General features: G+C 37.3%; 2 protein-coding genes across 2 annotated transcripts; both read right to left on the reverse strand.

Moving 5' to 3' along the window:
- Positions 1–1,640: 1,640 nt before the first annotated feature.
- Positions 1,641–3,548, reverse strand: LOC108994903 (BTB/POZ domain-containing protein At3g09030). The gene has a single exon (XM_018970302.2). It carries the CDS (start codon positions 3,339–3,341, stop codon positions 1,758–1,760), a length of 1,584 nt encoding a protein of 527 aa, XP_018825847.1. The 5' UTR covers positions 3,342–3,548; the 3' UTR covers positions 1,641–1,757.
- A 4,659-nt stretch (positions 3,549–8,207) lies between these two features.
- LOC108994904 (glycerol-3-phosphate 2-O-acyltransferase 6-like) lies at positions 8,208–11,402 on the reverse strand. The gene is made up of 2 exons (XM_018970303.2): positions 10,665–11,402; positions 8,208–9,315 (listed from the first exon to the last, which is right to left on the reverse strand). Exons 1-2 carry the CDS (start codon positions 11,286–11,288, stop codon positions 8,443–8,445), a joined length of 1,497 nt encoding a protein of 498 aa, XP_018825848.2. The 5' UTR covers positions 11,289–11,402; the 3' UTR covers positions 8,208–8,442.
- Positions 11,403–13,290: the final 1,888 nt, after the last annotated feature.

A 13,290-nucleotide genomic window follows, 5' to 3' on the forward strand; every position in this document is an offset into this window, starting at 1 on the left:
CGCTCGCTATAACAAAAACGCAGCTACAATTAAAAATGGCTTCTTCTGTCCAATTCTTGCTCACCGCAATTTTTTTTGCCCGCGATCATCTAAACCATTCTGAGATTTCATCTTATATTTTCTTATGGAGGAAGCTCCCCTTGAAGAGAGCAGTTATCTTTTCAATTCAATACAATATTCCATTTTCTTCCGCAACATTTCCATTACTATTCTACTACTAGTGTATTATAGCGCCGCAACTTGAAGAACCTCGAAGAAGTCCAACTACCGCTACCCAGCCTTCCTCCACTGCTTATTGCCTCCATCTCCAGCCATCTAGCTTGCTCTTTCCATTCCCTAACTTTCTATTTAATTTTAGTTTGAACTTTATGGTGTATTTTTGAGATCTTTGGCTTAGAACTATTCTGTTTGGGGATTCTATTTCCTGCTTGTTTAACTTGATGTTAGTTGTTTTTCTTGCTCCTTTAAGCTTCCATTAGATAGGTATTACAACTGTTATGGATTGATTTTAAGAATTTTGTGATTTGAATACAAGGATGAACCCTAAGTTTAATTGGTTATGCTCCTTTAAGCTTCCATTAGATAGGATTTACAACTGTTATGGATTGGTTTTAAGAATTTTGTAATTTGAATATAATGATGAACCCTATGTTTGATTAGTTAGCTTGCTTTACAATTTCCTATTTAATTAGTTTCAGATTTAATGTTTAATGTGCTGTTACTTAAATTAGTTTAGTAAGTTGCCTCTTGGTTAATTAATTTCAGCAAGTTTAGTTTAGTTATTAGTTTACTATTTTGCATCTTGGTCTTTTACTTTTCCTTAGTATACTTAAAAATCCAAAAATATGAATCTAGTCTACGACCAGTGCCCTTTTCATTTCCGTTGTCCTCTTTCATTCATTGCACATATTGCCACTTTTATTTTCTTTTTATAAATATTTTCACCATTTACACAAGTTTGATTTTAAGCAATTTTTTTCCGATGAGACAATCTAGAAATTTTATTCCTAATTATTACGTGACACCTTCATGTACTTGGAACAGCCTTTATGCTGTTCATTTTTTAATGAGTCAAACATCGGGAGTGGACGTGGGTGTGGAGGTCACCGTTGACTTGTGCTGGTGATCAATGGTTTTCGTAGGCCACAATTTGTGGATTTAACATAGGGGAGATAAGGTAGTCCATGCGTAACTCAACTAAAAAAAACAATCGCTGTAGCCTATTGAGCAATAAATTCTATAACCATCAGCAGACACTATGAAATTAGAGTGGTTCATTATGGTTGAATTATATAAATGCATAATTGTATTATAGAATTATATATAGAAAAAGAAGAAAACGATATAGCTAACACACTAAATACTTCCAACGTTTAGGAAATAACCCAAACACCTTCTTAAGCAAGTTAAGGTTTCATATCGTAAATAATTCAAGCAGTTCCATTATAGCCAAAATAAATGAATCAAAACTAAAGATAAAAAGCCTATTACATACTCACCCATGAAATAAAAGATAGAACAACATTTCGTACCCACAAAATCATACTTAAATATGAAAAGAAAAAAAGAAGAGAACTTTAAGAGCAGAACAAAAGGTAAAGCTTAAGTTATATATAATAATTATATGTTAAGAGGAAAGGGACTAAAACAGAGCAATATATGAGAGAAAAAAAAATGTAAATTACAAATAAAATAGAAATAGCAAATAAAATATGAATTATTCCCATTCCATATTATATAATGTTGTTGTTGACATGTTACAAAACTAAAACACAATTAGAAGAATGAGAGGTTTCCCAGACCTCAATACCTTCCGAATCTTCTCTACTAACGAACAATCTGTTCCCACCACCTTCAATTCTCTGTATTATCCCTCTCTCCGAGTCCTCCACCTTGTCCACGTAATTCCTCCTGTATAAACCCTCCCATTCTTCCTTTTCTTTTTCTTTTTCTTTTTCTTCTCCTTCCACTCTCGACCATACCTCTAAACTTCCCTCTCTTCCCACAAACACTTGCTTCCCGTAACAGTGAATTACGCTACTGCCCTCCCCGCTCGTCTTCCTCATTCCCGGGTTCTTGTCTTTCAAATACACCCACGGATCCTCCCCTAATTTACGCAAGTCTGCCATTCCCAGATCCCCCGATTTCGAACATATCTTGTACAGAGTCGACTCCTCCGCGTCTGCGTCCACGTCAGCAAACGTGTCTCCGTACCTATCGCTCCGTCCCGAACCTGGCTCCTGCGTTTCCCAAACCATCTCTCCGGACCTCGAGTCCCACAACCTGATGTATCCCGAATACCCGAACGCCCCGCTCGAGACCGCGCTTGCAACCACCACGCTCTTCTCCGGTAGCCACGTCAGCTTCCCGGGGACGGTGTTCTTCGTCGAGTTACCTGGCTGCCGGCCGAGGTGCGACGTGATCTGGAGCGTGGACTTGTCGATCACGAGGATGGAATTCTCTTTGTGTGGACAATCAAACGAGGAGAAAACCGAGCTCGGGGAGTCTGCGATCGCCGTGACGCGTGCTTTATAAATACGTGGATCGGAGGGATCGGTCCAGTGAGTCGAGCCGACGAGACGGTCGCTGGAGATGTCGTAGAAGTGGAGTCCAGCGGCGGATTTTGATCCTATAGCGGCGATTTCGGGCCAGATTCGGCTAATCGATGTGATGTCATCCAAGTGAGTCCGTATCGTCGCGGTATGGAGGAGATTCCAATCATAGCTGGAGACCTGACCTCCATGGGCCATCCAAAAGGAGCCGTCCTCGGAGGCGGCAGTGAACGCAGATGGATGGCCGTCAGAGGCGGGGCGGACGGTTGCGACGACTGAGGCATCGATACCGGTGAACGGAGGCGGCGACATCGCGGACCTGAGGTGCGACTCGATCCCGTAGTAGAGTGCCTCATCGGCAAGCTCTTGCTTGGAGAATCTGCGAGCTGTGGAGGGGAGACGATTTGATCTGAGAAGTGAGAGGAGGACTGAGAAGATCTCGGGATCCCGGTCTATGAAAACCGGGTCGGTGTCGTGGGCAAGCCGATTCGATAGGACAGCCAAGAGCGATTCGGAACCCCCGGAGAGGATGGTTGATTGGGTGGTCTCGAAGAGCTTGCCACCGACGTTGAGCTTGACACGGTCGTTGGGTTGATGCCCATGGGAAGGCTGGGAATTCCCGTTTTCCATTAACGGAACACCGTGGAAGACTGGAAACTGAATCCTGATGATATCGAATGGTTCAGGAAGAAGATTAGAGAGGGACACCGAAGCGATTGAGTGACTTTCTAATTTTCTACGTCTAAATGACTTTCCTACCCTTCTCTTTCCAACAAAATACCAAATCATGATACTGCATAGCTTGGAACTTTGTTCTTTCTTTCCCCTCGCTCACAGAATAGTTTCTTGTTTTTTCCTTTTAAAGTTGCATGTAAATGAAAAAAATATTCAAAATGTACAAGGTTAACTAATGTGGAAATAAAGGACAATATTGTCTTGTAAAAATAGAGCCTAATACAACAATACAGTGCGTGGAAATAAAACTTAAAAGAGTTATATACAGGTATAATTATTTTTATAATCTTTTATATAATTATGTTTAAATTGAAGATATTTATGTATAATAATAGTATTTTATAAGTTATTTTATAAAATATCTCTTATTTAAAATAGAGGTATATAAAAGAATTATGTAAAAGGTTGAATGTATATATTTTTTAACTTTGAAAAAATTCAAAGAAATTTGTTTTAGACCGAGATTTCATGCATAGTGAAGCCGATAAAAGTACGTCATAGAAAAGATCTTTTGATGTAATCCATTATTTAGGGGTAGGGGTGTGCAAAATTTCTGATACTCTAATTATGTTCGAACTCCGACAAGGCTTCGACTATGATAGAATTGGAGTTTTCAGAATTCGGAATAAATCCAACACCACTAGTCGGAGTTCGGAGTCGGAGCTGGAGCCCATATGGGCTCCAAACTCTGACTATTTATACCTTATATATTATATATTGTAATATAAACATCATATTGCCAAGTGGCCTAATGGTTGAGACATAGTTTTGGTTCTCAAGAACCTACGTTCAAGTCCCTTTGGCCCCATTTCATGTTTTTGCAATTTTTTTTAAGAAAACTTAAAATGACGCCGTTTTTAATAAGGTATATATTCATCTCTTTCACAGAACAAAATCCTAACCTACACATTTCCTCTCTTCTCTCTTCCCCATCCAGGCTCCAGCACCTCCATGAGTAATGCCACTCCATCATCAAACAAGATGTTCATTGACTTTACGTCATGGTGTATGCTCGTGTTCTTCGCACCACAGTGAAGATACTCCAGCCCACGAGCAGCACCGATGCAAATCTGGAGGCGTCGCTTCCATGGAAGAGCTGGGGCTTTTGTTTTGTGGATATGCTCATGAAGAGCCCCACAAGCCATGAAATCGTAGACCGAGAATTATCTCATCTTCACATCTTGGTCTTTGCAATATCTGATCAACGACACGAGATGGACGTGGCAGAACTGGGAGAGCAACTCGATTTCTTGATTCTTTTTCTTGTGTATATTGCTTGTTTTCTTTTCATTAATATTGTGAGAGAGTAGTAGACCCATTACAAGTTCTATGTAGCTTGATTTGTGCATATAATTTCTTGGTGTGGATTTTTTGCATTTTGATTTGGTTTGGTTTTTGCTTCTGTGGGTATTTTGTTAGGTTCCAGTTCGAGACATCATCTTCACTTCACTTTGTACTTCATACGATCTGATCTCCACTTTTTCACTTCACATCTGTCTTATTTCTCATGTCTCTAAGGCTTTTGTCGCCACTAGGCCTCTAATGAATTTTGGCAATAAGAGATTTGCATATGCCATTTGGATCATTTTTTCTTTTCTTTTTTTTTTTCTTTTTTTTTTTATGTGGGTATTTTGGCAATCACCTTTGATTTCCTAACTCTGACTCCGAGAACTCCGACAACCATCAGAGTCGGAGTCAGAAGGGGTTTTGACCTTCGACTTCAATCAGAGTCAGAGGTTTGAGGTGAGCATTCTGTTGGAGATGGCACCCACCCATTGAAGTCGGAGGTCTGAGGTGAGCATTCCATTGGAAATGACACCCACCCCTAGTTAGGGATTATTAAGAGAAATAGGAGTCAGCGAAACCGGCCATAACCAATTGGAACTGGTTGTCGAATTTTGAAACTAGCTGAAATTCGTTGAGAACTAGTCGGTCAACAACTCAAATTAAGGAAAATCGATGTTGATCGTTTTGGTCTCGATTTTAATTAGGTTCAAACAGTGAACCAACCTAGTATTCTTATATAAAACGACGTTGTTTAACTTGAGTAAGTTAAAAAGTGTCATTTGCGTCGTTTTGGTTAGGGCTTTGATTCTTCCTCATTTCTCCATCCTCCTCTCGGCCCTCGCTCTCAGTCTGTCGCCATCCTTTCTCTCTCTCATCTCTTAGACCTCTTGCAGTTGATCTTGCTCTCCCTCTACTGACTTCTATTTGATCTACCTGACATATGTCTCTCTCTCTCTCTCTCTCTCTCTCTCTCATTTCTTCATCCCAAACTGTAGAACCGATCAGAATTGGTCTAGCCAGTTCTCTCTCCCAATCAGCTAGTACGGTTTCGATTTGGACCAAAACTAAATCGATCGTTGGTTTTTCAGGCCTAGGGATTATAATAGTGACTGAAATTCGTATTTATAGGCGGTTCTTCCACTCATTTTCGTGTGGGTCGGGCGGAGTCAACAAGTAGGCCGGGTGCAGGCAACCACTGCCTAGCCCTAGGTTTGGGGGCCGGGGTTTCCCACGGGAGAGAAAAACTGGGCACAAGTACAAAAACTATTCTATGGCTTAGGCTCATCAGGGTCTGAACCAACTGGAGTCCAAAGTCAGAACCTAAGCAGCCCAAGTCACCCATCTGGATTAGGATTCTGCTGCTGAATCTGAAAAAGAGGCCCAAAAAGAAAGAACTCAACCTCAATCTTAAAATCCAGCCGCAGAGTGGAAGGAAGGTACGAGCAAGCTTTTATTGCAGTTGGGTACAAACTTTATTGCAGTTGGGAAAGTCTGAAAATTGGAATCCGAAACCATGTTGCCTCATTAAAACGTTTAGGGTCCCCCATCCTATTTATGCTATAGCTATGGGTCACACCCTTAGAGGACTTGTACTCCTCTATCCCAAGTAATGGAACTCTATTTTGTACATCCATTACCCAATGGCCAATGTCAGAATAATGCTTCCCTTGCACAAGAAAATTATTATTATTCAGTAAAAAACAGTACTTCTTTCATGGTAGCAATCAAGCAAAGATATTTATTTACTAATTATATATAGATCTAGAGCTTAATTATGCTGCCTCATCTTCTATAAAGTCTTGTCCTTTGGTCTGCTATAAATCCTTTCAGAAAAAAAAGATACCAACCCAATTTGCCCTTTTAGCTGAAAGTCTCACCTCCAAATAATATACCATTTATTGTTATCAAATGGATGATGAATGAAATCCTCAGTATGTAGAAGGTGGGAGAAATTTTATCATTTATAAGTTTATAATGATTTCAATCCAAAAAAAGACTTCCAATATAACATTAATTAATGCCAATTAATCAGATCATATTTGTGTCAAAAGCCAAACATCAAAAATATATTTTAACAATATTTTATTTAAATTTTAATTTTAATCTCAACTCATCTGCTAAAAAAAAAAGTTAAAAATTCCTGATCTACCAATACAGCTAATGTAATAGGACCTGATGGATCATGAATTAATGTGGCCATGTGTAATAGTCTTTTTTTTTTTAAAGTTTATTTGGATGTGTGGGAGTATTAATATCGCACTGTTATGTCCACGTGCATACAGGGCTGAGTTGATAAAAAAGGCACACCCAAAATCGAGCTGGTCACATTAATGAATATTAGAGGGAAGTTATATTATATGGTCCCCATTTATCCAAATCATGCATGGAGAAAAGGGACCACAAACCTAACCCTCCACACAATAATGGCCAACCCAAAGTTCACTTATTATTAATATCCAGCCCATAAAAACGGTTCACAAGTTCAATTATCAACTCACAAACTCCAAGGACCCAAAACCCAAAAAAAGTTGGCCAGTTGTCAATATCTCCTTTTCATTCAATGTTTTTTCTTTGAGAATTATATATATTTGGTCTCTTCATAACATCTTATGAAAATAATTTACACCCAACATATATATATATATATATATCAATAATATTAAGTACAATCAATATTTGAAGATTGTAAAACAAGTTTAAATAATTTTATTTTTAAAATTTTTTAAAATTATAAAAATATCATTCCTAAAATGATATTTTTTTTATTTAATAAAGAATCTATATATACAATCTTCAAGTGAGGATTACAAATAAAATTTATCATACATACATACACATATATGTATGTATGTTTGTGCGTGTCACTTTGTTTTATCTTGAGTGGGGTATTTTAATCAACTTTTTACTAAAACAAGACTGATATTGTTATATATTGTCAATTAGTCAGCCTAGCTGTAACTTACCTTTCATAAAAATTCTGTGCAGTACTCGTAACAGTTTTAGCGGTGGAACTTCGTGAACTGATTCACAACTCTGCGAAATCATATGATCATAATTAGAAGGATGCTGTCAACAATTATTTTGAAACTAATATATAATAAATGTTATTGTAGCAAAATCATAGTCATTCTAATTTCAAATCAATGGTTTCAAATCTAAGGAATTTTCCATGGTATATATACGCTACAAGAAAACTACTTATTTAAGACCAGTTATTTCTAATAAAAATAATTATTTTTTTTCAAAATGAGTTTATTTTTATCACAAATAATCTTTATCGTCACTAATAATCCGTCACAAATACTTATTTTTCTTGTAATATAATTATATATAGATAGTAGAATATCCTAAGAATTTGAAGGAATCTTTGTTCTCAAAACAAATATGCCAAAGATATGTGCGATGGATCATCATGTTGATCATTATGCCGGCCCTTATATACTTAATATATAGGCAACATATGATCTAAATAAAACAACCGGCTTGGCAACAACTAATTAATAAGAAAGATATGAATGCTTTTGAGACAATCCCACGACAGAACATGAGGATAGGATATATAGATAGTATTTGCGTGATCTGTCTAATTTTGAGGTTGGTCTTACATGAGGTATATATGCAGTCAAATAGACAAAAAAAAAAACATTTCTTGTATAAAGCCGAATATAATTATACATAGAACATAAATAATATTGCTAATGTTGCAACGACGACCATCACAATCGGTTTTTATTGCTATGATGAACCGGCCGCCCCCCGGCCCCTTGGATCCTTTTTTTGTAATTTTCTTTAATATACCAGAAGAAAAACAATACAGCCAATCATCATGAAATAATAATTGATTAATTTGCTTTATCTTCTTCCTGTCTTAGGCCTTTTCCTTCTTAGATGCAGGAACCCGGCCATCTGTTCCTGCGAGTATCGCATACTTATCCTTCCTAGTCAAGTTCGTGCACTCAAACCCCAATGTCCCAGCCAACACCCTTTGAATGTAATTCGCAACTTCGATTGCTGATTTCCCACCTTTGCAAGTCAGCTCCAAGGGAAGCTGATTCAAGAACGTGATCTCGTACGTGGGTCTTGGATTCATGAACACAAAGTAAGGATCCAGCAGTTTGTGCCCACGAACTGTTGTTCCATAAAACACCTTTTGCTTTGTGTTGATTGCAACAGGGACAATCCTATCCGTAAGCTCAGCAAAAAGAGCACTAAATCTCAAGAGAAATGGCTCTCTGCAAGTGGTTCCCTCGGGGCAAATCACTAAGTCTCCATCTTCAAGCAAACGTTTGATGTTTGCTGCATCTCTCTCCCTTTCCCTTGAAAGTGCAACTGCTTTTATTGGCGAAATAAGTTCTGAGAATTTGCTAATACTATACGTGACACAGCTGATCTTTCTTCCTAGGGCAACGGATATCACAACTGGGTCTAAGACTGTACGATGGTTGCAGACAAAGAGCACTCCTCCATGACCTTTCTTGGGTGGTGGGGGAGGAGTGCCCTTAACAGTGAGTTTAATGCCTAGGATCTTGTAATTGTAGAACACAATTCTCTCCGGTAAAGGCAGATTGAGGTAGACTCTGAGGATGGAGAGAACAATACCGATTGGCATCCATAAAAAGGCCAAAAGGGCAACAAGAGGAGTGGGTCTCTGAGATAATCGGCCATCATGGAATATAATTGGGCTTAATAACTTGTTTCTTGGTAGTGGCTCACATTTAGTTCTTGGCACCATGTAACCTTCCTGCACTTTGACAAAATAACAAGAATTAATTAAAAAATCATGGGCTTAAATGTCCAAATTAATTATCATGTGTATAATAAATTATCAGGTAAATATTTCTCAATTATATTAATCTTGACACTAAGTTAATCGATCTGTACTTTTTAACCATTCAGATCATGTAGTGCTATTTTCTCTTATAAGAGTTGATCACTGCATGGACTCGATCGAGAATTATAGAATTTCTCTTATAGAATAAGACGTACCGTATTGAAAATGGTTTCCCCATCGTAAAAGAAACTACCAAAAATGGATGACATCGACCCACAGATCAGCACTACTCTAGTTTATGGTGGGTAGCAAGCAAGCATAAATATTATTAATTAACGGAAACAATTATTAATTAATAAATTCTGATTTGAGTGTGATAGCCTCCAATTGAAAAAAAAGCAACAAATTAATTAGTTTTGTGTAGCAAATTAAAGAGAGCTAACTATTGGTAGAAGTGACATGCTTAATTAGTGAATTAATGATCATGATCTGATGGATATATAGCTCGTGATCATCATCTAGCAAGATGCAGCAAACTAGCTATATATTAATGATTTCATAATATTTCCATGAGCTGGTGCGTATGTACGTACGTACACAAATTAATAAGGCTTGGGATATTGAATAAGAAGAGTACTGGGACGACGTTGGAGACATGAAGAACTTATTGCGGGTGTCAGTTCTGCATATAATGCGAAATAAATGATCCTCTTGTACGTAGTACTTCATGCATCACAATTTAAGTGGGCACGACCGTTATATCAGATAGAGAGAGAGAGAGAGAGAGAGAGAGAGAGCTGGAAATTGATAGTTTTAGATCGAAGGAAAGATAAGGCCATCAATATCATGATCATGAGGAACTGAAAAGCATAGGGCAAGAAGAGGCTCAAAATAGAAGCCATATATTCATATAATTACTAGAGAGTCGAAATGTGAAAAAACTACCCAAGCTGATGGACCGCCTGAATTTATTTACCACGAAAGTGGCTCGAAAAAGATAGAAAACGGGGAACAGACACGTTCACAAATAAAGCATTAATATATTACCATGAATATTAACGCTCTCGCCAAACGTACTCATGTGAAAGAAACTAGACATAATCATGAGATCAGTGTTGTAATTAACCGTACGATCGAGCTGTTTTGAGCATATTAGGTAGAAACAGCTCATGGAGTAGAGCAAATATTGACATATAACCACAGCCAAATTAACTTGAGAAAGAACTACTGCAAATAAAAAGATAGAACTGCTTGGGGAGGGGGAAAAAAGTAGCTAGAGACAAATATATAATATTGAGTGATTAATAAGGAGAACAAACCCTGCAAAGCGACATGAAATCATGGTCGGTTTCTCGATCTCCAAGACCCAAATCTGGCATGTCGGTGCCAAATTCCTTTAAAATGGCTGTTTTTTTGTGATCGCCAACGAGAACTCCTGGTTTCTTTGCAAACCCAGTTGCCCTCCCCGACTTTGTCACCTCCAACTCCGTCCCAATAACCTTATCAGCGCCTAAAAACGCCGTGACAAATGGTTCCACCATAATTCTGGGATTAGCAGTAATAATGTATCGCTTCCCGAAGGAATTGAACACTCTCCAAGCCTCGGGGTGTACATCCTCAGCGTAAAACTTGGGCAGGACAGACCTCGAAACAAGCTCAATATCCCTGATTTTTAACCCCGCGAAAGCAATAAAGATAAAGGTCTGGATTGCCACAGGCTCCGAAACAAACAAGTAGATGAAATACACGAACGGAACCGATGTTAAAAGCAGTAGCGCCCTTAGAAGGCTACCGGCTTCAAGAGCAACAAGCAAGAAGTAGGGGAAAGCACTTCGCGAAACGAGAAGTGTTCCGTCTAGGTCCGCTGCCACCGTCTGGTTCGAACGCCCCTCGGAGTTACATTTTGTGATGGGTTCGAAACGACGCTGAGCCCCCATGACCATGGTATAGAGAAAGCAAACAAGCAGATCAGAGAGATCTAGAGAGAGGGGGAGGGGGGAGAGAGGTTATGTTATTCTCAACGTTGGGGTTGAGTGAAAGATATTATGTTATGAATAAGAGATGAGAGCGGAGGGGTTATTATATAAAGGGAGAGACAAGACAAAGGTCATGTTGGAAATGCAATTAGCAAGGAAAATACAATGTGGTTGGGAATTAAGGGAGATGATCATGATCATGATCAGAGGCTAGCTTGCTCGCTAGAGATCATTGCACGAAAAAGTTTTATTTTACTTTATTTTTATTCTTTATTTTATATTATATATATATATATTTTTATTTTTATTTTGACGTAGACGTAGAAACTTAGGGCAGTTGTGAGGAAGGCTCCGGGTGGTTGGAGGTCGATGCCAACACCAATACTACATTCAATTAGCCTACTTTTTAGTTTTGTAGGCGCCGGCCCTGCCGCTCATTAAAGATCGGCTTGCAGCTAGCTAGCCAATTTAGTGATGATCCTTTGCATAATTTAATGGCTATACATACGTACGTACGTATACTGCATGCATTGTATATTAACTCATCTATGTATAATTGTTTTTTCTCCGCTCATCAGCAGTAGTACTTGTAATAATTATATTAATAAAAAGAGAGGTTATAAAAGCTGGTCATAAGTGAATCCAAGGAATTTACAAATTACTACCAAATTAAAGTACTACAACAATTAATATGCCTAAATTTGTGGTATATATATTTATTAGGCTGCTCTTGCATATATATTCTATTATAATAAGTGACTATTTAATTATAAATAATAATTTTTATTATTATTTTATTAATTTTTCTTATTTTTCTGTTAAGTCATATTTTACTAAAAGGCTTTTAAAATTTTTGATCATTTGACGTATAGTTCTTTTATATAATTTAATAAAAGATCTTATTTTATTAAAAGGTCCTTAAAACTCTTGACTATTTGACGTGTAGCTCAATTATAGAATTTAATGAATGATCATGTTTTACCAAAAAATCCTTAATAGTCCCGCGACACACATAAATTGATGTCTCTTTTCATGTCCTTTTTATTTTGATAGTGTACTCATTTTCCTTTTTTTTTTCAATTTTTTTAAATAAAAGAATTAAAATGACTTTACTCTTTAGAACATAAACACTTTAGATCATTCTCATTGTAAAATTCAACTTTAAGTAAATTTAATTAATAAAATACTTAAAACATTCAATATATAATATTAATTATTAATTTAATTAGAATATAATTAATATTAATATTAATATTAAATATTATTAATTTGATTAAAATAAGCTATTGACTTTTTCACTATTTTTTTTAATTTAAATTATTATGTCAGGTGCACCCTGGGACTAATGCATCCGGAGCCGATCCCTTGTATGTATGTATATATATATATATATATATATATGTGTGTGTGTGTGTGTGTGTTGATCAACCAAATAATTAAGGCTCTAGTACTGTGAACGAGATCAAGAATGTGCATAGGTGACAATATTGTTGCCGAAGCATGGACGTCCAACCATGACGACACACTATAAGGCATGAATGTCAAATATTATTGTGTATTTTGGATTGTAGGTTTAAGTTGTCACTTGAAGCAACAGTGGAGAAGAGAGTGAAAAAGCATGTCTGTGAAGTGGGACTCCACCAGATAGCGGGGTAGTGCATGGAGGCCGCATGCATGTGATCTGCGTGGTCGACCTCGATCGATGGCCGCGCTCCGGCAGATTGTGTCCCAAAAATGGTCTAATGAAAAATAGACTCATGACCACGTACCATGATTGAGTAAGGAGACCACTCTAGCTAAGATCATGGATCAGGAGCAACCAATTAATGATGGAAACAGTATATATATTAGAAATAAATAAACATTTCCTGAAAAAAGAAAGACAAAATATCATGTTTTTTTAGCCTTTTTTTTAAGGCTTGTTTAGTTTGTTTATGGTAACGTTTTTTATTTTTTATTTTTGAGATTT

Source organism: Juglans regia, chromosome 3 (genome assembly GCF_001411555.2).
Source record: "Juglans regia cultivar Chandler chromosome 3, Walnut 2.0, whole genome shotgun sequence".
In the NCBI taxonomy this organism is placed as follows: Eukaryota; Viridiplantae; Streptophyta; class Magnoliopsida; order Fagales; family Juglandaceae; genus Juglans; species Juglans regia.